We start from the raw sequence: 26,266 nt of genomic DNA, 5'->3' as shown, positions 1-26,266 counted from the left end.
TTTTGACAAGCAAATTATTGAAATATAACTTAGGGCTCTAAGGTATATCTTAGAAGAGAAACAGGGGCTCCATTTTGTTACATTGTAGGGGAGTAAAACATTAATTATACTATTGAATGTAGAGCTTGCCTGCAATTTTCCCCGAGTGTAGATATTATCTAAGATTGCGTTATTTTATCTAAGATTTGCTGTGGCTCTTCTTGCTACATTTTTACCCTCAATGCCTCATTTATTTATTATTTATATGGCAACTACAACAGAAATTGAAAGGGCGTCAGTTTTGTGTTACGGTTTTGAAAGTCAGCAAAATGTAGTTGAATTACTTAATGTGGATGTTATTCAGGACTCATTACTAGGATCTCACTCTTTATACATTTGTCTCCCCCAAATTTTATTATTTCTCTTGACTTTGCCCATCATTTTGTTGATGATAATAGCAAAGTTTCTCTTGGGTTTATTTTATATTTTTAGCTGCTTTTACTGAATATTTCTGCTTGGATATTTCATATATAGTCAGCAATGTTGATTTGATTTGAACCACTATCTTAAACTCTTTATTTTGTAAACAGCTTTATTGAGGTATAGTTTACTTACTATAAAAAATACTCATTTTAAATGTATGATTTGGTGATTTTTGTACTTCTGTGTAGTCACTGTGCATTCACACTTCTAGCCCCTAGTGATTATTAATGTACTTTCTGTCTGTAGTTTTACCTTTTCTGGAGATTACTTATAAATGGAATCAAACAATATGTAGTCTTTTGCCTAGCTTCTTTTTTTTAACATAAAATTTTTGAAGTTAATATGTTGTAGCATGTATCAATATTTTATTCCTTTTTGTTGCTAAATAGTATTCAGCATATAAATATTAAATGAATGAATTCATATTCATATTGTATGAATATACTTCATTTTGCTTATCCATTCACCAGTTGATGGACATTTAGATTGTTTCCACTATTTGGCTACCATGAGTAATGCTGCTGTTCTTATAAAAGTCTTTGGTCATGTGTTTTCGTTTCTTTTGGGTAGATACCTTTGAGTGGAATTACTAAGTCATATAGTAAATTTATTTGTAAATTTAAGAAAAACGGCCAAACTAATTTCAAAGTGGTTGCACCCTTATACACTCACACCAGCAACGTTTAAGGGTTTGTAATTTCTCTCTACATCCTCAGTGACACTTTGATTATGGCCGTTGTAGTGGGTGTGAAGTAGTACTTCATTGTAGTTTTAATTTGCATTTTTCTAAAGGTTAATGGTGTTGAGCATCATTTCATGTGCTTATTAGTCCTATGTGTATCTTCTTTAGTGAAATGTCTATTAAAATCTCTGCCCATTTTTAAATTGGGTGTTTTTTTTTTAAAGAATTATTAAGCTATAAGAGTCCTTTGTATATATTCTGGATACAGATTCTCTATGAGGCATGTAATTTGCAAGTATTTTCTCCCAGTCTGTGTTCTATCTTTTTTTTAAAAAAAATCTTCTCTCCTCAATCCTTTTCTTTCCCAATTACCCTGTTTCTGTTAGTCTTCAGCTCTGTCTGGTTTTCACATTTTAGTATTCAACTCAGCTATTCCAGATTGCTACCAAGTCTTGCAGTTTTAATTATAATCTTTTTTTTTCTCTTCCTCTCAGTCACTACTCAAATCTTCAAACCTAATTACTAAAATAGGTACAAACCTGACCCACTTGATTCTAGGCTCTTCTTTCTTTAGCACTATTGTATTTTCTCGGCTATAAATGCTTAGCTGTTTTTTTTTTTCAGACTAACAAAGATTCCATGATATATTTTAAAACTATTTATAATGAAAAATTTCAAAAAGAGCGAAGTAGAAAAATCATACAATGAATATTCATATGACTAATGTCTAGATTCAGTAATCTTTAATTTGCTTCATATATAGGTATCTTTTTCTGAACCATTTTGAAGTAAATTGCAGTTACTGTGAAATTTTACCTTTAAATTCTTTAACCTGCATCTCCCTCTGACCTGCCCTGATGTAGGACATTCTTATATGTAACCATAATGCCATAATCACACAAAACAAAATTAATAAAAATTCTCTAATGTAATCTTATAGCCAGTCCACATTCAGATTTCATCATTTGTCCCCCAAATGTCTCATGACTGTTTTCTCCCTTCCTAAATTGTTACTGAGCTAATGACTCTTGTTATATTTATTAAACCTCTTAATTCTTTTAAAATCTAGACCAGCTCATATCTCATGCTACATTTCTTGCTTTTCTTTCTCATGCCACTTACTTATTGAAGAGACCAAGCCAGTTGTCATATAGTATGGTTTTTAATTTTTCCCCTATGGTGTTGTTCAGTATGGTCCCTAGTATATTTTTATTATCTTTTTTTATGGTTATAAAAATTATACCCATTTTGGCCAATTAGAAAATACTGCATAAAGATAAAAATATAAATCATAATCTCATCACCTAGAGATTACTACAGTTAACATTTTGGTGTTTTTATTACAGCTTTTTTCTTATGCAGATTTAAAAAATAGTTTAGATCATCCTTATTATGTACTTACTAGTTTATTAATTTCTCTTTGAACATAATTTTGAATGGCATACATGCTGTTACAATCGAACTCATGTATACTTAATTTTCCCAATATTGCTGAACATTTATGTTCCTTTTGGTTTTTCACAATTATAAACTGTGATGGTCAGTCTTTTGAATAAAGATTTGATTAGTATATTTCTGTTTTTTTCTTATACTTACAAGTAGAATTATTGGGTTAAGCTATATGAGTACTTTAAAGGTTTACTAAATTGTTTTTCATAAAGAAAGCAATTCCATTATTTGCTCTCCTATCAGCAGTGTATAAGAACATCTTTCTCCACACTCTCTTGTCATATTGGGCATCATTCTTTCATTTTATCCTTTATTTGGTAATTTGATGGAGATTTGTTTTGACATTGTTTTGAAGGGTCTGATTTTTTACCATATGAGTTCAAATTACTCTTGGAATATTTTTTGGCTGTAATGTAGGCTGTGCCATACTGATTCAGTCTCTTTCGGCCCCCACTTCCCCGTATATCCATTCTCTGCTCCTGTTTATTTCATATAGTCTCAAGACACACATACTGCTCTAGTAACATTGCTGTCTTCTTTATTGCCTTGCTTTTGTAGACTTTGTCTGCCCTCTGAGGTCTTGCACAAGTTGCACTGTTTCAGTTTTCTACCTTTCATTGATTTTTCCTCTCCTTTGATTTTTCTATAACCCTCTCAGTCTATACTATATCATTTGGTGCCAAGTCAAATTTAGTTCAGGTTTTGAATATCACTATTGCATCATACAGTGTGATTTCTTTAATCTGAATCCTCCTTTTCCAGATAATTTAGAATAATATCACACTTACTGTTTTGTGTAGAAATATCACTTTCATTTTCATTTTGCATCCAGAAACTTTTAAACACTGTTTTGCCTCCAGTCACTTAAAAACCCCTAACATTTTCCTCATAGGACTTCTTGTTGAGATAGCTGGTCTCTTTGTGATTTTTTTTTTTAAATCTTAATTATGTCAGTGATTTGTACTGTAAGTTCTTCCTCAGCTTTAGATTTGAGAAACTTGGCATCTATCTCACACCAGTTTTGGGGGGGAAAGATTGAATGTTAGAAGACTAGGTTGTATATCATTTATGAACTTTATTTTCTCATTCTTATGATAAATAGAATTACCACTGAGTAATGTTTATTTCTCTTTAAATGCTATAATAAAAAAATTTGTCTTTTTGAACCTATGGCATTTTGACCATATCTAAATTATTAGAATTTGTATAGAAATCTAGGACTTACTTATTAATATTAGACTTTTAAATTGAGCAACTGTGATTATATTGTCTAAAAATAGGATATTGAAAGGCAGTGTGGTATGGTAGAGCCCACACTGGACAGGAATTAGGAGATATGACTCTTAACTATGTGACCTTAGGGGAAATTTATATTTTAGGGGTCTTAGTTTCTTTATCCATAGAATAAGGAAGGAAGTTAGGGGAAAAGAACACAGGCTTTAGAATCTGACACCCTTGGCTTTTAATCCTCAACCCGCCATTACCTACAGTGTGACCTTGCTAAGTCACATACCCAAACCCCTGTTCCTCATTTGTAAAGTAGGGATGTTAGTATTTATCTCATAAAACTATTGTGAATACTAAAGAAATAATGCACTAAAAGTCTTTAGACCAGTGCCTGGCACTGAGTAAATAATGTTAGCTATTATTATTATATGATCTTTTATGTACCCACAAACTTGCAGACAATACTTTGGATTATATGACATCATAACTTTTTTTTTTTTTACGGTATGTGGGCCCCTCACTGTTGTGGCCTTTCGCGTTGCGGAGCACAGGCTCCAGACGTGCAGGCTCAACGGCCATGGCCCATGGGCCCAGCCGCTCCGCGGCATGTGGGATCTTCGTGGACCGGCGCACGAACCCGTGTCCCCTGCGTCGGCAGGCAGACTTTCAACGACTGTGCCACCAGGGAAGCCCGACATCATAACTTTTAACTTGGACATCATTGTTGCTATTTAGGGAATGATTACTTTTAATGTGTTCATTCCCACGTTAATGACTTAAAAGAGAGCCTGTCTTTTTTTTTTATTAGTTTCTGCTTTATAACAAAGTGAATCAGTCATACATATACATCTGTTCCCACATCCCTTCCCTCTTGCGTCTCCCTCCCTCCCACCCTCCCTATCCCACCCCTCCAGGCGGTCACAAAGCACCGAGCTTATCTCCCTATGCTATGAGGCTGCTTCCCACTATCTATCTACCTTACGTTTGGTACTGTATATATGTCCATGCCTCTCTTTCGCTTTGTCACAGCTTACCCTTCCCCCTCCCCATATCCTCAAGTCCATTCTCAAGTAGGTCTGTGTCTTTATTCCTGTTTTACCCCTAGGTTCTTCAGGACATTTTTTTTCTTAAATTCCATATATATGTGTTAGCATACGGTATTTGTCTTTCTCTTTCTGACTTACGAGCCTGTCTTTTTTTTGAATATTATCTTCCTTGGAAAATATTCCAGCTCTTGGAATTATCCATTTTGTATCATCTTTCCTGGGTCTTGCTTTCTAATGTGTAATGTGAAAATGGAGTAATCAAAGTAATCTGCATTACTGTGTTATGGGATAATTATAATATAATAGGTGTCCTTTTAAAATTCTTACAGGTTCCTTTTTCTTTTTTTTTTTAACCTAAAAATGTGACAGTAATACTGGACTTCTTGTATAATGTGACAGGAGAATATAGTACTTAGTAACTTATGAAGAAGACACTTTGAAACAGGGATGTCACAATGCCACTCAGAATGTCCCGCTTAGGCAGGTGCCTTCTTAACCTGTGTAATACTCTGTATTCAGATTCATTGTTCAGAAATTGGATTACTGAGAGGTAGTACAAGATTTAGCTTGACAGTTTCAAGTTTATTTAGAAAGGCTCTGAAACATATGGAGGTTAAGGGTTAAAATAATGTTAATGGAGTTTTCCATATATCTCACTTTTATCTCGTTTTTGATGTGTATTATTTCAGCCAGGTAAATGATCAAATCAGAATATCTAAAACCATTTTTATTTTTTTAATTTTAATTTTTTTAAAGACACATTTTTCATTTTCACCAAGAATTTTTATTATTTTTAAAAATTTTTATTTGTTTTATTTTTGGCTGCGTTGGGTCTTCATTGCTGCACATGGGCTTTTGCTAGTTGCAGCAAGTGGGGGCTGTTCTTTGTTGAGGCGCGTGGGTTTCTCATTGTGGAGGCTTCTCTTGTTGTGGAGCACGGGCTCTAGGCAGGTGGGCTTCATCTAGTTGTGGCGTGTGGGCTCAGTAGTTGTGGCTCGCAGGCTCTAGAGCACAGGTTCAGTAGTTGTGGCGCATGGGCTTAGTTCTGTGGCATGTGGGATCTTCCCGGACCAGGGCTCGAACCTGTGTCCCCCGCACTGGCAGGCAGATTCCTAACCACTGTGCCACCAGGGAAGTCCTGAAACTCATTTAAAAAAATTGTGGTAAAATATATATTACATAAACTTTACCGTTTTAACTATTTTGAAATATGTTCACAGTGTACATCCATCACCACCATCCATCTCCAGGATTTTTTTTATCTTCTCCAATTAAAACTCTGTACTCATTTAAATAGTAATGCCTCATCCCCTGCCTCCCCACACCCTCTGGCAATCATCATTCTGCTTTTTGTCTCTATGAATTTGACTACTCTAAGAACCTCATATAATTGGAATCATACAATATTTATCCTTTTGTGACTGGCTTATTTCATTCACTTAGCATAATGTCTCCAAGATTCATCCATGTTTTAGCATGTATCAGGTTTCTTTCCTTTTTTAAGACTGAATAATAGTCCATTGTGTGAATACCCTATTCACTATCCATTGATGGACACAAGGTTACTTTTACCTTTTGGCTATTGTGAGTAATGCTGCTATGAGTAGGGGTGTACAAATACCTGTTCAAGTTCCTCCTTTCACTACTTTTGAGTGTATACCCAGAAGTGGAGTTGTTGGCTTATATGGTAATTTTATATTTAATCTTTTAATCTTTTGAGGAATTGCTGTCTGTTTTCCATAGTAGCTGCACCATTTTATATTCCCATCAGCAATGGACATGAGTTCCAATTTCTCCACATCCTTGCCAACACTTGTTATTTTATGTGGTTTTTTGTTTTGGATAATAGCCATCCTAAATAGCTGTGGGTGTTAACTGCTACAGTTGGGCCCTCTGTATTTGTGGGTTCCACATCCATGGCTTCAAGCAGCCATGAAATTCAATCTGGGTTTGGTTGAATTCATGGATGCAGAACCCAGGCATGAAGAATCTGGGGATAGGGAGGTCTGACTGTGCTAGTATGCCATTTTATATAAAGGACTTCTGCATCCATGATTTTGGTATCCCTGGGGCAACTTGGAACTAGACCCCTCAGGGATACTGAGGGGCGGTTTTATATCCTCATGGTTTTGATTTGCATTTCCCTAATGACTAGTGATGTTAAACATCTTTTTTGGTGCTTATTGGCCATTTGTACATCTCTGGAGAAATGTCTGTTCAAGTCCTTTGCCCGAGTTTGGTGAAGGAGTTTTGAGGTCACAGTGTCAGAGAAGCTATTAATATAATGGTAAACTAGCTAGGATAATGCTACATGGTATTAAACTTGTTGAAGAGAAAAACCATGAGTCATATGCAGACATTCTCAGTGGTCATTCCTCACTGCCTCAGTTGCACTGTATCACTTTTAATTCATGGTTTTTACCTTTTTTTTTTCTTTAAATAAAAGAGAACAAATGTTTTATGTATCCAACTTAGTAATTTAAGTAATGGAAACTAAGGGAGGTAACAAGAGGAATAAATTATAAACTAGAAAACATTGGAATTAGTAACTGTAAGAACTAGTTTTTATTAAAAGGTTAGGACATAGAGAAGCTGATGAGAACTATACTAAGGAAAATAACAGAATTAGAGTTAGAATCAGAAAACATGGACTATCTAAAAAAATACGGATTTTAAAAAATTAGAATTATGTGCTCAGATTACAATAAATATGTAAATCTCAGTGTAATGGTGCTATGTGGCTGAGTGGCATTTTATTTTGTATATTGTTCATCAAGTATGATCTTTTTATTTTATTTATCCAGTTGTTCTTTTCAGAAAAATACGTGGATATTCCATTCAACTTAATTTTTAGCATAATATTCCTCATTGTGTGTGTGTGTGTGTATAAGTAGACGTCAGATACACATATTTGTTAAGTAAGTTTAATTCCATTGTAAAGACTTAAGAGAATAGACATTTATGTGGCAAAACTTTGCAGAGAATAATTTCATTAGTGTCCTTCCTTAACTAAAGCTTTCAACAAAACACAGGTAACCAAAACTGTCAAAGTTGTATAATAAAAACAGGAAAATGTGAGAATAGACTATGCTTATATGTTTGCTGAATTCTACCATTGACATTTAACAGCTGTACTCTTTAAGGCTAAATTTTAATTTAATGATGGATTTAGTTTTCTTCCTTTAAATCATGTGTCACTGACTATTGTTAATTATATAATATAGGTTTCAGTAATGTACTGAATAATGGGTAATATTTTTAATGTGAGTAATTTAGCTCATCTTTAAAATGACTGCAAATAAGTATTAATATGAAAGTAATATTAAAAAGTATTATTTTCCTTCATTTTTCTAACAGGGTCAACATATTACATTACCACCCATTCAAAAGCTTGAAGAAGCTCTATATGAATACCAACCACTGCAAATAGAGACTTGTGGGCCACAAGTTCCTGAGCTTGAGATGCTAGGAAGACTTGGGTAAGTGTTCAGAAGAAATTCTCATTGAGGAACTGATGTTTAGGGCTTGGTTGTTGACATTTTTAACTGATACTTTAGCATTCTTAGATTTTGAGTTTACAGAACTTTACTCTTTTGTAAGAAATGAATGGTGCTTAATACTAAGTTAATCTGTTATTTTTCCTACGGTCCTATTAGGTCTTTTGAGATTGAGACTGGATTGTATTAGTTCCCTTTTAAGGATGTCATTGGCAGCCAGCCATACTGAAGTAGCTGTTCATTTTCGGCTCACTGTGTATCTTTTTTAGAAATAGGGGCTTAATTTAGTCAGCAGTAAGCCAGTGAAAATAGAGTTGAACTCCTTGCCATGAAAAAGAGTAGAAAAAGAGTAGATTTACTCAATGTCTGTTGTGTACAGTGAAATTATATTTATGAGAAATGAGCCATAAAATATATTTTGTCAAAGGGTATGATGTAGAGCTGGCCCAGAGGCTCAAAAGCTGTAATATATGCATCCATTTTGGAAATGAACTTGGGATTGTGGCTTCTGTGAGTGATGGAGATGATCACATTCTGTCTTAGGGGAACAAATGGGTATTGTGTACTTATGGAAAGTATAGATATAAACTTTGTTGGATGGAGTAAATCATATCTTGATCTGGTGTCTCAATCTAAACTACTGAATGAAAAGATAGTCTACAAACAGTTGTTTCTTAACAAAATAAAATAGCACAAAGAGTATAATGCGGATCAGGAAACTTACACAAACCTATTAGATAGCCTCATCCGCCAGAGGGCAGACAGCAGAAGCAAGAAGAACTACAATCCTGCAGCCTGTGGAACAAAAACCACATTCAAAGAAAGATAGACAAGATGAAAAGGCAGAGGGCTATGTACCAGATGAAGGAACAAGATAAAACCCCAGAAAAACAACTAAATGAAGTGGAGATAGGCAACCTTCCAGAAAAAGAATTCAATATAATGATAGTGAAGATGATCCAGGACCTCAGAAAAAGAATGGAGGCAAAGATCAAGAAGATGCAAGACATATTTAACAAAGACCTAGAAGAATTAAAGAACAAACAAACAGAGATGAACAATACAATAACTGAAATGAAAAGTACACTAGAAGGAATCAATAGCAGAATAACTGAGGCAGAAGAACGGATAAGTCACCTGGAAGACAGAATGGTGGAATTCACTGCTGCAGAACAGAATAAAGAAAAAAGAATGAAAAGAAATGAAGACAGCCTAAGAGACCTCTGGGACAATATTAAACACAACAATATTCGCATTATAGGGGTCCAAGAAGGAGAAGAGAGAGAGAAAGGACGCAAGAAAATATTTGAAGAGATTATAGTCGAAAACTTCCCTAACATGGGAAAGGAAATAGCCACCCAAGTCCAGGAAGCACAGAAAGTCCCATACAGGATAAATCCAAGGAGAAACATGCCGAGACACACAGTAATCAAATTGGCAAAAATTAAAGGCAAAGAAAAATTATTGAAAGCAGCAAGGGAAAAATCACAAATAACATACAAGGGAACTCCCATAAGGTTAACAGCTGATTTCTCAGCAGAAACTCTATAAGCCAGAAAGGAGTAGCATGATATACTTAAAGTGATGAAAGAGAAGAACCTACAACCAAGATTACTCTACCCAGCAAGGATCTCATTCAGATTCTATGGAGAAATCAAAAGCTTTACAGACAAGCAAAAGCTAAGAGAATTCAGCACCACCAAACCAGCTCTACAACAAATGCTAAAGGAACTTCTCTAAGTGGGAAACACAAGAGAAGAAAAGGACCTACAAAAACAAACCCAAAACAATGAAGAAAATGGTCATAGGAGCATGTATATCGATAATTACCTTAAACGTGAATGGATTAAATGCTCCAACCAAAAGACACAGCCTTGCTGAATGGATAGAAAAACAAGACCCATATATATATATATATGCTGTCTACAAGAGACCCACTTAGATCTAGGGACACATACAGACTGAAAGTGAGGGGATGTATAAAGATATTCCATGCAAATGGAAATCAAAAGAAAGCTGGAGTAGCAATGCTCATCTCAGATAAAATCGACTTTAAAATAAAGAATGTTACAAGAAACAAGGAAGGACACTACATAATGATCAAGGGATCAATCCAAGAAGAAGATATAATAATTATAAATATATATGCACCCAACATAGGAGCACCTCAATACATAAGGCAACTGCTAACAGCTATAAAAGAGGAAATCGACAGTAACACAATAATAGTGGGGGACTTTAACACCTCACTTACACCAATGGACAGATCATCCAAAATGAAAATAAATAAGGAAACAGAAGCTTTAAATGACACAATAGACCAGATAGATTTAATTGATATTTATAGGACATTCCATCCAAAACCAGCAGATTACAGTATCTTCTCAGGTGCACACAGAACATTCTCTAGGATAGATCACATCTTGGGTCACAAATCAAGCCTCAGTAAATTTGAGGAAATTGAAATCATATCAAGGATCTTTTCTGACCACAACGCTATGAGATTAGAAATGAATTACAGGGAAAAAAATGTAAAAACCCACAAACACATGTAGGCTAAACAATACATTACTAAATAACCAACGGATCACTGAAGAAATCAAAGAGGAAATCAAAAACTGCCTAGAGACAAATGACAATAAAAACCTGACAATCCACAACCTATGGGATGCAGCAAAAGCAGTTCTAAGAGGGAAGTTTATAGCTATACAAGCCTACCTCAAGAAACAAGAAAAATCTCAAACATTCTAACCTTACACCTAAAGGAACTAGAGAAAGAAGAACAAACAAAACCCAAAGTTAGCAGAAGGAAAGAAATCATAAAGATCAGAGCAGAAATAAATGAAATAGAAACAAACAATAGCAATGATCAATAAAACTGAAAGCTGGTTCTTTGAGAAGATAAACAAAATTGATAAACCATTAGCCAGACTCATCAAGAAAAAGAGGGAGAGGACTCAATTCAATAAAATCAGAAATGAAAAAGGAGAAGTTACAACAGACCGCAGAAATAGAAAGTATCCTAAGAGACTGCTACAAGCAACTCTATGCCAACAAAATGGACAACCTGGAAGAAATGGACAAATTCTTAGAAAGGAATAACCTTTCAAGACTGAGCCAGGAAGAAATAGAAAATATGAACAGACCAATCACAAGTAATGAAATTGAAACTGATGAAAAATCTTCCAGCAAACAAAAGTCCAGGACCAGATGGCTTCACAGGTGAATTCTATCAAACATTAAGAGAAGAGCTAACACCCATCCTTCTTAAACTCTTCCAAAAATTGCAGAGGAAGGAATACTCCCAAACTCATTCTATGAGGCCACCGTCACTGTGATACCAAAACCAGACAAAGATACTACAAAAAAAGAAAATTACAGACCAATATCACTGATGAATATAGATGCAAAAATCCTCAACAAAATACAGCAAACAGAATCCAATAACACATTAAAAGGATCATACACCGTGATCAAATGGGATTTATCCCAGGGCTGCAAAGATTCTTCAGTATATGCAAATCAATCAATGTAATACACCATATTAACAAATTGAAGAATAAAAACCATATGATCATCTCAGTAGATGCAGGAAAAGCTTTTGACAAAATTCAACACCCATTTATGATAAAAGCTCTCCAGAAAGTGGGCCTAGAGGGATCCTACGTCAACATAATAGAGACCATATACAACAAACCCACAGCAAACATCAGTCTCAATGGTGAAAAACTGAAAGCATTTTCTCTAAGATCAGGAACGAGACAAGGATGTCCACTCTCACCACTATTATTCAACATAGTTTTGGAAGTCCTAGCCTTGGCAATCAGAGAGGAAAAAGAAATAAAAGGAATATAAATTGGAAAAGAAGTAAAACTGTCACTGTTTGTAGACGACATGATACTATACATAGAGAATCCTAAAGATGCCACCAGAGAACTACTCGAGCTAATCAATGAATTTGGTAAAGTTGTGGGATACAAAATTAATGCACAGAAATCTCTTGCATTCCTCTACACTAATGATGAAAAATCTGAAAGAGAAATTAAGGAAACACTCCCATTTACCACTGCAACAAAAAGAATAGAATACCTAGGAATAAACCTACCTAGGGAGACAAAAGACCTGTATGCAGAAGACTATAAGACACTGATGAAAGAAATGAAAGATGATACCAACAGATGGAGAGATATACCATGTTTTTGGGTTGGAAGAATCAATATTGTGGAAATGACTATACTACCCAAAGCAATCTACAGATCCAATGCAATCCCTATCAAATTACCCATGGCATTTTTTACAGAACTAGAACAAAAAAATCTTAACATTCGTATGGAGACACAAAAGACCCCAACTAGCTAAAGCATTTTTGAGGGGAAAAAAATGGAGCTGGAGGAATCAGACTCCCTGATTTCAGACTATACTGCAAAGCTACAGTAATCAAGGCAGTATGGTACTGGCACAAAAACAGAAACATAGATCAATGGAACAAGTTAGAAAGTCCAGAGATCAACCCACGCACCTATGGTCAACTAATCTATGACAAAGGAGGCAAGGATATACAGTGGAGATAAGACAGTCTCTTCAATAAGTGGTGCTGGGAAAACTGGACAGCTACATTTAAAAGAATGAAATTAGAACACTCCCTAACATCATACACAAAAATAAACTCAAAATGGATTCGAGACCTAAATGTAAGACCGGACACTATAAATCTCTTAGAGGAAAATGTAGGAAGAACACTCTTTGACATAAATCACAGTAATATCTCTTTTGATCCATCTCCTAGAGTAATGGAAATAAAAACAGAAATAAATAAATGGGACCTAATGAAACTTCAAGGTTTTGTACAGCGAAGGAAACCATAAATGAGATGAAAAGACAACCCTCAGAATGGGAGAAAATATTTGCAAATGAATCAACAGAGAAAGGATTAATCTCCAAAATATATAAACAGCTCATGCAGCTCAATATTAAAGAAACAAACAACCCAATCCAAAAATGGTTAGAAGACCTAAAGAGATATTTCTCCAAGGAAGACGTACAGATGGCCAAGAAGCACATGAATAGCTGCTCAAGATCACTAATTGCTAGAGAAATGCAAATCAAAACTACAATGAGGTATCACCTCACACCAGTTAGAATGGGCGTCATCAGAAAATCTACAAACAGGAAATGCTGGAGAGGGTGTGGAGAAAGGAAACCCTCTTACACTGTTGGTGAGAATGTAAATGGATACAGCCATTATGGAGAATAGTATGGAGGTTCCTTAGAAAACTAAAAATAGAATATCTTATGATCCAGCAATCCCACTACTCGGCATATATCCAGAGAAAACCATAATTCAAGAAGAAACATGCACCCTAGTGTTCCTTGCAGCACTATTTACAATAGCCAGGTCATGGAGGCAACATCGACAGATGAATGGATAAAGAAGATGTGGCACATATATACAATGGAATATTACTCAGCCATAAAAAGAAACGAAACTGAGCTATTTGTAATGAGGTGGATAGACCTAGAGTCTGTCATACAGAGTGAAGTAAGTCAGAAAGAGAAAGACACATATCGTATGCTAACACATATATATGGAATTTAAGAAAAAAAAATGTCCTGAAGAACCTAGGGGTAAAACAGGAATAAAGACACAGACCTACTTGAGAATGGACTTGAGGATATGGGGAGGGGGAAGGGTAAGCTGTGACAAAACGAAAGAGAGGCATGGACATATATACAGTACCAAACGTAAGGTAGATAGATAGTGGGAAGCAGCCGCATAGCACAGGGAGATCAGCTTGGTGCTTTGTGACCGCCTGGAGGGGTGGGATAAGGGGGGTGGGAGGGAGGGAGATGCAAGAGGGAAGGGATGTGGGAACAGATGTATATGTATGACTGATTCACTTTGTTATAAAGCAAAACAAACAAACAAACAAACAAATAAATATAAATAAATAAATAAAAAAGAAAGAAGAAACATGCACCCCAGTGTTCCTTGCAGCACTATTTACAATAGCCAAGTCATGGAGGCAACATCGACAGATGAATGGATAAAGAAGTTGTGGTACATATATACTATGGAATATTACTCAGCCATAAAAAGGAACGAAATCGAGTCATTTGTTGAGCCGTGGATGGATCTAGAGACTGTCATATGGAGTGAAGTAAGTCAGAAAGAGAAAAACAAATATCGTATATTAACCATGTATGTGGAACCTAGAAAAATGGTACAGGTGCACCGGTTTGCAGGGCAGAAGTTGAGACAGAGATGTAGAGAACAAACATATGAACAACAAGGGGGGAAATCTGCGGTGCGATGGGGATGATGGTGTGCTGAATTGGGCGATTGGGATTGACATTTGTATAAAATTGATGAATATGAAGAACCTGCTGTATAAAAAATAAATAAAATTAAATTTAAATTTTTTTTTAAAAAGTAAAAAAGAAAAAACAATGTGAAAAGAAAGTAATGGATATGGTGAAAGCAAGTAATAAAAAAGTAATTAAAAAAAGGCCCCAACAGCAAAAATAAGGTAGGTGAAACAGATAATAAAAGCTACAGGCATCTTCAAAACCCAAACTGCAATCTTGAACATAAAGTGTAGTATTTTACATATGAATGTGGAGGCTCCAGGGTCAAATTACTGTGAAAATGATAGATAATTCACTTATCTGCTCTTTCGTATTTCTTAAGATTTTCTTTAGTTTTGTATTCTCTTAAAAGTCCTGCAACCTCCAAGCATGAAGCCGTGGGGAAGTGAAACAAAACCTAAAACCTCTTTTGAGTTTTAGATAACAAATTTATCAAATAATTGGCCTGGATGTTAAAATTGAAGCTTGAAAAGACAGACAATATCGGGTTTTATGTAAAAAGTTATAAGTGATATAGACATTGATTTCTTATTTCTTACTGGGTTAGCAAGGGCCAGAATTCTGTATCTTTAAAATAAATTTTCTCACAATCTTTACTTTTAATATTAGTGAAGACAGAGTGTTTAAAGTACTCCTCTGTTACAGTTGCTTTTTCTAACAATTTTGTCATTAAAATTACATTTGAGGGCTTCCCTGCTGGCACAGGGGCTAAGAATCCACCTGCCAATGCAGGGGACACGGGTTCGAGCCCTGGTCTAGGAAGATCCCACGGAGCAACTAAGCCTGTGCACCACAACTACTGAACTTGTGCTCTAGAGCCTGAGAGCCACAACTACTGAGGCCCGTGCGCCCAGAGCCCATGCTCCACAGCAAGAGAAGCCACCGCAGTGAGAAGCCCGTGCACTCGAATGAAGAGTAGCCCCCACTCGCCACAACTAGAGAAAGCCCACGCACAGCAATGAAGACCCAACACAGCCAAAAATAAAGAAATAAAATAAATAAATTTGTTTTAAAAATTACATTTGAGGGCCTCCCTGGTGGCGCAAGTGGTTGAGAGTCCGCCTGCCGATGCAGGGGATACGGGTTCGTGCCCCGGTCTGGGAGGATCCCATATGCCGCGGAGCGGCTGGGCCCGTGAGCCATGGCCGCTGAGCCTGCGCGTCCGGAGCCTGCGCGTCCGGAGCCTGTGCTCCGCAACGGGGGAGGCCACAGCAGTGAGAGGCCCGCGTACCGCAAAAAAAAAAAAAAAAAAATTACATTTGAAAGGTTATGGAAATGGCTATGAATAATAAGAACACAAAAATAAACTGTACAACTGTTAGTACAAAGGATAGGAAGAGGGAAAAACTTGGCTGTTGTACTGTTCCTACACTATGCATGAAGAGGTATAATAGTATTTGGAGATATTTAGTATAAATCCTAGAACAACAACTAAAAATGTAAGACAAAGAGGGACCGACAGTAAGCAAGTAACAGAGTAAATAATGAGATCCTTAAAAATACTCCATTAATGAAAAGGAGGGCAGGAAAAGAGAGGCAAAAAATAAAGAAATCGTATAATTAGGAAACAAATAGCATGGTGGTAGATTTAATCTTAACTGTATCAGTAATTACATTGTTCTAAATAAGCACTATCCAATAAAGCTTTCTGAAATGGGAATTCTATGTCTTTGCTGTTCAGTATAGTAGCCACCAGTTGCATGCTTCTACTGAGCACTTGAATATGCCTAGTGAAACTGAAGAATTGTATATTAAATTTTATTCAGTTTAATTTAAATAACCACATATAGTTAGTGGCTCCCATGTTTGATAGAACATGTCTAAATACTCCAAATAATAGGCAGAAATTGCCAGATTGGATTAAAAAGCAAGATTTTACTGTATGTTTTCTACAATAATGTGACATTATATATGAAGATACAGTTTCTCTGAGCTTTAAAAGTTCCTCTGAAATCTTGGGACTATAATTTGTTTTTATTTTGTACATAACTCAACCAGTATCTCTTCACAGATTTCTTCTGCCCCATTTTCTCTCTGTTTTCATTTTGAGACTCTGATTTCACATAGGTAAGACCTTCTGATGTTGTTTTACAGTTCTTCAATGCTCTATTTTGTGTTTTTCAATCTTTTCTTGAGTTTTGTGTTTCATAAGTTTGGATAATTTTTCTTGTCCTTTCCTTACAGTTCACTTATTCTTCTTCTATGTCCCTTTTGCTGATAAGCTCATCAAAGAAATTCTTTCTGATATTGCAGTTGTCATTTCTAGCATTTCCATTTCACTCCTTTTTGTAATTTCCATCTTTTTGTTGAAATTCCCTGTCAATTTGCACATACTATCCACTTTTTCCACTAGGTCCTTCAGCTTAGTAATCATGTTATTTTCAGGTGCCTCTTTGATTGTTCTAACATCTGTGGGTCTGATTCTATTAACTATTTGATACCTTAATAGTAGATTTGTTTTTCCTACTTTCTTGTGTTTATTGGAATTTTCTTTGAATATTGTACAACAGAACAGTAGAGACTGAGATAAATAATATTTATGGCCAGAAATATTTATGTCCCTTTTTCTGTTAGGCCATTAGTGTAGGGAGTTGAGTATCAAGTCTGTAGTTTTATCTCAGTTTGGTTGTTGTTGCTCAAGTTACCATCTGTGTATCACAGGCTTCAGATTCTTCCAGCCATGATCTCTTGCCACTTTGTACCTAGTATGAGGCCTGGAATGCTGGAGGGTTTTTCTTAGTCTTCTTGCTCCACCCTCAACTTTCAGCACACTCTGCAAACTTGAGCCAGAAAGGGGTTCTCTCTCTCAGTGTCCCTCCTCAGCGATAGACTCCTCTTGCTTTTTACTTGGAATGAGTCTTGTGGTAGGAGCAAGGGGGTTTCTTAGTTCTCCTGTTCTGATTTTTGTTTTAGGAGGTCTGTGTGCCAGAGCCTCAGAGTGGTGCTTTCTCGGTGTACCTTTCTCTTCCCCAGAGGCAAACAACTTCTGTCTCCTACTTCAGGTTGCAGTTGACTTTGCTATCCTCTCCCAATCCCACAGGTGAGCTCTGCCTTGTGGTGGCGGGGATGGGAAGTCTTGGGTATAAGACAGTTTCCTGCCCTTCTTTCAACCTCTGCTTTGCATCATTATGTTAGTTTAGGTAAGAGCGGGTTTTCTGCCTTTCCTTAGTGATTGAAGGCTTTATTCTGTGTCAGTACAGGGTTGGGGAGGGCGGCAGTAGGTTTTTTACTCCTCCTCTAGTGGCACCCAACCTTTGCCCTACCCCAGCAGCTGAGTCTTGGCTGTTTTTTTAATAGTTCATTTCCTCGTTCATGTTCAATTTTTGCCGATTTTTACTTGGTCTACTCAATGGAATATCCTCCTCATCTTCCTCTTTTAATCTGCTGTGGTGGTGATGCTGCTGTATTTGTATGTTAATATTTAGCTAACCCTGTTAGAAGTCTCTGTAAAATAGAGTAGCTTGATTGACTGTTTTTCTTTTTTTCTTGTTTTGAGTAAAATTTTAAAATTGAATAAGCTTTGGCAACACTTTTGATTGTTTGGAGCCCTTTTTGTTTTACTTCTGTCTTCACTATTGTGGTTTGAATTTTAAAATGTAGGGTAGGGCTTCCCTGGTGGCACAGTGGTTAAGAAATCTGCCTGTCAGTGCAGGAGACACGGGTTTGAGCCCTGGTCCGGGAAGATCCCACATGCCGCAGAACAACTAAGCCCGTGTGCCACAGCTACTGAGCCTGTGCTCTAGAGCCTGCAAGCCACAACTACTGAGCCTGTGTGCCACAGCTACTGAGCCCGTGAGCCACAACTACTGAAGCCCATGCGCCTAGAGCCCGTGCTCTGCAACAAGAGAAGCCACTGCAATGAGAAGCCTGCGCACTGCAACGAAGAGTAGCCCCCTCTTGCCACAACTAGAGAAGGCCCACACGCAGCAACAAAGACCCAATGCAGCCAAAAATAAATAAATAAGTAAATAAGTAAGTAAATATATTAAAAAAATGTAGGTAAGCGCAATTTAGATACGGTATAACTATAGTGTTTGTACTTTTCCCGAGTTTTTCATATCTAAAATCTTATTTGAACCTAAATAAAGGATACTGGATCATGGTTTTATTTTGTTTTGTTTTAGTGGTTGGGGGGCTTTCATTAATTATTGACTATTTAAAATATAGTTAGTTCCAGAATTCTAGAAGTATACTTTTGTCTCTCTCAACAAAGACTGTACAATATATTCTGTATCCACAACAGTTAAGAAGACAAATTGTTCTGATTACGAGTTTGTATGTATTTCAAGCAATGGACCTTGATTATAAGTTTCTTTTAGCTTCTATGGCTAAGCTGGGGAAGAATTTCTAGATCATCAATAGTGATGTCAACATTGCTAAAGAAACATTGACTTTTTCTTGATGTAGAAGTATCTACCAAAATAGAATATGTCTCACACCTTCCTTCTCATCAGCCTTGTATCTTAAGAAAGGGATTGAATTCTTTTTTTTTAATAGTATTTTATTTATTTGTTTATTTTGTTGCCCGGGTTTTAGTTGCGGCAGGTGGGCTCCCCAGCTGTGGCATGTGAACTCCTAGTTGTGGCGTGCATGTGGGGTCCAGTTCGCTGACCAGGGATCGAACCTGGGCCCCCTGCATTGGGATGCAGAGCCTTAACCACTGTGCCATAAGGGAAGTCCTGTAAGGGATTGAATTCTACACAGACAGTTTCATTTTGGGAGCCAGGATGAATTAGCTCAGGTGGTCTCTTTGGTGATATGTTATGACTTCATACTTAAACATTTGCCAAAATAAATCCTAAATTGATTTCTTACTATACTAGTTCATTTTCTTTTCTGGAATTATTATTTGAAGCTATATTGCTTTCTTCCTTTTTAGAAATTATTTTAGATTTAAAAATGTATTTTTACATAATCTAATTTTCAGAAACATTTAGAAAGAAACTGAAGAAGTTACTCTGTGAATTGACTTTTCAAAGAATAATTTGGTATCTACAAAGGTGCTACTCTTAAGGTACAGGAATATAAACTTAAATTGACTTAAGGTATAGTAGTTACACATCTGTTCTAAGGGTTGTCCATATTTTTGTTAGAAGATTACATCTAATAAGCCCCAGTTAATCTTTTTACAACAGGCTCTCCCCCTTCCCATAAAACTCTAGCTTCTACTCCTCTCTCTTTTCTTTTCCTGTTACAACAAATTTTCCATTTTATGTTATTTTATCCTACAGAGGAAACAAGTTCAGTTTCTCTAGAGGCAAATAGAGAATAAATTACCTTATTTCCATTTTCTTATATTTGCTTTGAAATCTGTATGACATGAAGAAGTTAAGAATGCTACATTTTGTAGCTTCACTTTAGTTGGTGCAAAACTATGAATGCAGGCACTTTCAAAATAATTTTAATTATATAGTTTTGGGAGTATGTGGCATAAGGTCTTAGGAGGCATTGTGTCTCCAAAGAACTACTTTTTTGTCCTCATGTATAACTTAGATAAAGGACAAAATCAGAAGTACATTGCCATGAGATTTTAGGTGATTTTTACTGGAATCTTTTCTAAAGTTAATTAAACTTTAGAAGTAGATGAAGAATAAATGAGAATTTCTCATTCAGGAGGTTATTATGAATATATAATTACAGTTCAAATTGCACTGGCAGTACTTTTCTGGTTTGCTCAAGGCAATATGTAAACATGTTTTATTAATTCTGTGCCAGTGTGAGCAAGCATTGGGAAAATTTAACTGCTAATTGAAATTCCCCAGACTGCAGCTTTAGTGGTTAGTTTAGTAAAGTCTCATTGATTGGCATTGTGAGAGTGTCTTTTTAATAACCAACTGGCTTTCTAGTTAATATTTTACTATTTCCCACCCAAAGAAGAGTATTTCCCTTAACTAATATAAATTACAAGGATTATCAATTTTATTCATCAATTTCAAATTATTTAGTCAAATATCACTACTGTTTTAAAAATATGTGATTTATTTAATATGCACTTTTCATTCATGAACCTATTCCAGAAATAAGGAAAAACTGTTATAAGCTATAATCTTTAAGTAAGATATATATTTTTCACTTTTACTTATTTGTGAATTTAAATGAAACCATTTGCTACCACATTTCTGTAGAATAAAATTTTAATCTTCATTTCTGTAGAACATTTTTGTATGTTTCTTTGTGGTAGAGTGTCGTAGCCAAGTGCACACATTCATTTCTGTCTCTCCTGTTAACATAACTGATGTAAGTCCTGTGCTATCAACTATGAGAGCTTTAAAAAATAGACTTAAACTGTGATAGTTTACTATCTAGAGTCCTTCCTAACCAGTTGATAAGATTATTTAGCTATTATTATGAAATCACTTGTGAAAACAGTTGTGGTTGTAATAATAGTAGAACCTGATGATAATTAGAAGGTTTCTTATTTGATCTTCATCAACACCTATCAATTTTGTTTTCTTGTGTGGCTGTAGACTACACTGATAAAAATCAAATTGCTGAACAGAAGTAACTGACCTGTTACAAATCCATTACTGTTATTGGCAAAACAATTAAAATGTTCATTCTTGAGGGAAAAGGATAGGATATAGTTCCCCTAAAATAGAAGATCCACCTTCACAGTAACCCTGGAGATTCTTTCTCTCCCTCCCTTCCTTCCTTCCATTAGTTTTAGGTGTACAGCAAAGTGATTCAGTTATATATAAGTATTTTTTCAGATTATTTTCCATTATAGGTTATTATAAGATATCAAATATAATTCCCTGTGCTGTAGAGTAAATCCTTGTTGCTTATCCATTTTATGTATAGTAGTTTGTACCTGTTAATCCCATATTACTAATTTATCCTTCCCCACCTCTTTCCCCTTTGGTAACCATAAGTATGTTTTCTATGTCTGTGAGTCTGTTTCTGTTTTGTCTATAGATTCATTTGTATTATTTTTTAGATTCCATGTATAAGTAATATCATATAATATTTGTCTTTGTCTGACTTATTTCACCTTAGTATGATATTCTCTAGGTCCATCCATGTTGCTGCAAATGGCAATATTTCATTCTTTTTTATGGCTGAGTAATATTCCATTGTGTGTGCAGATAGATGCTTAGGAGTGGGATTGCTGGATCATATATGGTAGCTCTATTTTCAGGTTTTGTAAGGGACCTCCATATTATTTTCCATGGTGGCTGCACCAACTTACATTCCAACCAACACTGTAGGAGGGTTCCCTTTTCTCCACACCCTCTCCAGCATTTATTATTTGTAGACTTTTCTGATGATAGTCATTCTGGCCTGTGTGAGGTGATACCTCATTGTGGTTTTGATTTGCATTTCTCTAATAATTAGCAATGTTGAGCATCTTTTCATGTGACTGTTGGCCATCTGTATATCTTTGGAGAAATGTCTCTTTAGGTTTTCTGTCTATTTTTTTATTAGGTTGTTTTTTGTTTTGATAATGAGTTGTGTGAGCTGTTTGTATATTTTGGATATTAACCCCTTGTTAGTTGCATCATTTGCAAGTATTTTCTCCCATTCTGTAGGTTGTCTTTTGTTTTGTTTATGGTTTCCTTTACTGTGCAAAAGCTTTTAAGTTTGATTACATCCCATTTGTTTATTTTTGCTTATTTCTTTTGCTTTGGGAAACTGATCTAAGAAAATACTGCTATGATTTGTGTCAATAATGTTTTGTCCATGTTCTCTTCTAGGATTTTTATGGTGTCATTCTTACATTTAGGTCTTTAAACCATCTTGAGTTTATTTTTGTATATAGTTTGAGGGAGTGTTATAATCTCATTGATTTACATTTAGCTGTCTAGGTTTCCCAACACCACTCGCTTAAGAGACTGTCTTTTCTCCATTGTATATTCTTGACATTTTTGATGCAGATTAATTGGCCATAGGTGTGTGGGTTTACTTCTGGGCCCTCTATTCTGTTCCACTGATCTATATGTCTGTTTTTTTGTGCCAATACCATGCTGTTTAGATTACTGTAGCTTTGTAGTATTTTCTGAAGTCTGGAAGGTTTATGCCAACCCTGGAGGTACTTTTCGTGATCATTCTTTTGCTCTTAAAAATTGATAAATTGGAACTTTATATGTCAAGAATTTGAGATGAGGTATGAAACATATTCTAAAAAATTTTTTGTTGTAACACTCTCTTAGTCTCCCTCCTTAAGTCTTCCTCATTTTTGCCAGAGAAAACTTTCTAATATATCAATCTAGGCATGTCTCTCTATTATTAATATTCTTCATTGGCTCATCATTATCTGCATAATCTGTCCCCTATCTACCTTTGTAGCCAAATGTCCTGGTCCTCTCATACTTGGTGTTTCTTAAGAACCTCATGGTGTCTCACAAATTTTTGTGCCATTGCACGTGCTGTTCCATTTCCTTAGGAGGCACCTTTACAATTGTGGCACAGTCCCCTCGGTAATTTCTTTCCCTCTTTTCCTCCCTATGCATGAATTGTCTGTTTATGCCCCTTATTCCCTTTTCTATTGGAGTAGCATTTTTCCTTATTTATATGTCAGCCATATAGTAACACTATTAACGTTTGATATCTTATGTTTTTCTTTTTTGACTTTTTATGGCCATGATTGACAAAATGTGCCTATTTTTGTTTTAATTGAAATGTAGTTGATTTACAATATTATATTAGTTTCAGGTTACAGCATAGTGATTCAGTATTTTTATAGACTATATTCCCTTTAAAGTTATTACAGAATAATGGCTATGTTTCCCTTTGCTGTACAGTATATCCTTGTTCCTTTTCTATTTTATACACAGTAGCTTGCATCTCTTAATCCCATACCCCTATCTTGCCCCTCCCTCTTCCCTCTCCCTATTCGTAACCACTAGTTTGTTTTCTATATCTGTGAGTCTGTTTTGTTATGTACATTCGTTTTATTTTTAAGATTCCACATATAAATAATAACAGAGCTTTTGTCTTTCTCTGTCTGACTTATTTCACTAAGCATAATACTCTCTAGGTTCATCCACGTTGTTGCAAATGGCAGGATTTCATTCTTTTTTATGGTTGAGTAACATTCCAGTGTGTGTGTGTGTGTGTGTGTGTGTGTGTGTGTGTATGTATAAACACACCACATCTTTATCCATTCATCTGTTGATGGACACTTGGGTTGCTTTATGTGAAGTAGGTTTAATCTTTGAGCAGTAAAATATATTAATGATGTCCTGCTAATTTTCCATTGCTCTTCTACTTAAGAAGTCCTAAACCAACACAAAACTTTATATATATTTATTTATATTCTAATTTTTAGGTAGCTTTGATATTTATATGTAATCACTTAATCCATCTGGAATTTATTTATTTGTAAGGAGCTATAAAAGAATCTTTACTCTGTTTTTTTCAACTAGTAAATCAATTGGCACAGAATAATTTATTCAGTAGTCCTTCTTTTTTCCATTGATGTTTTAGATTAACATACTAGGGCTTTTGGTCCACTGACCTTTCTTTTCCAATAATCTATGTTTCCATTTTTTAACCATATCACATTTTTATTCATTTAAATTCATGATATGTTTTAAGTTGTATATTTATTTTCTACTGCTGTGTATCAAATTACCACAGATTTAAGTGGCTTAAAACAACATCCATTTTATCTCATTTATTATCAGTGTCTGTGGATTATGAGTCTGGGCATGGGTTACTTGGATCGTATACTCAGATTGCATGTGGCTGTGAACAAAGTGTCAGCAGGTGCTGTGGGTCCATGTAAGCGAGGTCTGGGGGGCTGTCTTTCAAGCTTATTCATATTATTGGTAGAATTAGGTTTCTTGCCAGTGTAGAACTCACAGTGGCTTCCATCTTCTTCAGTGCTAACAGGAGAAAATCTCTTCGAATCTCTTCCTTTCTTAAGGGGTCTTACTTGTTTAAGTTTGGCCCACTTAGATAATTTCCCTTTTTATTAACTTATAATCAACCAATTTGAGATCTTAATTACATCTGCAAAATCCCTCTTGTGATATAATATAATCTAAGGATTGAAATCCATCATATCCATGAGGACAAAATCATGCAGGGCTGCACACAAGGGGGTGGGAATCTTGGGGGCCATCCCAGAATTCCTACCAGAGTGGGGCAAGTCTTCCTTTGCTACTTATCTTTTGCAAAGTGTTCTTAGCACTTTTTTTTTTTTTTTTTGTGGTACGCGGGCCTCTCACTGTTGTGGCCTCTCCCATTGTGGACCACAGGCTCAGCAGCCATGGCTCACGGGCCTAGCTGCTCCGCAGCATGTGGGATCTTCCTGGACCAGGGCACGAACCCGTGTCCCCTGCATCGGCAGGCGGACTCTCAACCACTGCGCCACCAGGGAAGCCCCTTAGCATTTTCATACATATGTTCTTCCAAGTAAACTTTGTTGGCCAAAGCAACAAAGCACCCTACAGTTCTTTCAAGTTTTCTGTACATTTGAAAATTTTCATTATAGAATATTATGAAACAAGTAATCAAACAAAGCAAACCAAAACACCTTATCAACTAAGACACGGCCATCCCTATTACCCACTAGATACAAACAAACATCCCTTTTTTGGGTATTTTATTTGGAATTGCTTTAAACTTATAAACTGATACAGAAATAGTGGACTTTTAAAATTTATTAAGTTTTTGTATATCTGACACATTTCTTGGAAATTAATTTTTGTTACATCGTACTTAAAATTGTTTTCATTATGCTTTCGTACTGGTTCTTGGTTAAATATATTTTCATTTTGTATATAGCTGTTTTACTGATAATTTTGTTTTTTAAGGTGACTATCTGGGGTTTTATCTGGAAGCCAGTAACCTGAAAAAACAATTTTTTTCTTTTAAATGCTCTGTCTCTGATTTCAGTTTCATATTTTATTGCATTTGGCTAGAACTTCTTAACTTGGTGTTATACAGTTTTGATAATTGCAGTTTCTTGTGTCTCTTTTTTTGTTGTTGTTGAATCCTTCAAGTGTTTCATCATTAAGTATCATGTTGGTTGATTAAGTGATTTTTCTTATCATGTTGAAGTATTTTTTTAAAATCATGCTGTAGAAATTCTATTTTTTTGGTCAAAGTCTTTACCTATTGACTTATTATACATGGATTGTCTAAGAATGGAGAAAAGGTGTTTGTTTTGTGTTATGTTTGTTTTGTTTTTAATCCTGTACACTTAAGTTTATACATTAATTGGGGCACCAGAAAATAAAAGAATATGGAGAAGTACAAAACTCACAAAAATTGCAATATGTATGTGTATATAATATATGATATATACTTTGTTGTAATTATGAAAGTATTACTAAATTAACTTTTTTTATAGCTATGACAGCAAAATGTCTTTAGTATCTGTTTTTGCTGGCATTTGAATTAGAAAGAAATCAACTCACATCTATCATGAATCTTTTGCTTAATCTTCTAGTCTGGCACTAGTCTGGTAAGTTTTAAATCTTTTTTTACAGTCATGGAAAAAAATATGTTTCTGCTTGAAGCAGTTGTCAAACAAGCTTCTTTCATCGACCGTCAGACACAGGGCAGCTGAATGAGGCTGTTTAGTCTAG

General features: G+C 35.5%; 1 protein-coding gene across 2 annotated transcripts in view; it reads left to right on the top strand.

Annotated features, from left to right (window-relative positions):
- MNAT1 (MNAT1 component of CDK activating kinase) overlaps positions 1-26,266 on the top strand; it is a 217,366-nt gene that overhangs the window by 114,676 nt on the left and 76,424 nt on the right. For both annotated transcript variants that reach the window (XM_060096098.1, XM_060096097.1), the window contains exon 7: positions 8,224-8,345. In XM_060096098.1, coding sequence (XP_059952081.1) covers positions 8,224-8,345 — 122 coding nt within the window. The remainder of the gene's footprint in view (positions 1-8,223; positions 8,346-26,266) is intronic.

The sequence above is a fragment of the Mesoplodon densirostris genome, chromosome 4 (assembly GCF_025265405.1).
Source record: "Mesoplodon densirostris isolate mMesDen1 chromosome 4, mMesDen1 primary haplotype, whole genome shotgun sequence".
NCBI classification, from domain to species: Eukaryota; Metazoa; Chordata; class Mammalia; order Artiodactyla; family Ziphiidae; genus Mesoplodon; species Mesoplodon densirostris.
The sequence above is the reverse complement of the archived record's forward strand: the minus strand, read 5'-3'. Positions and strand labels throughout refer to the sequence as shown.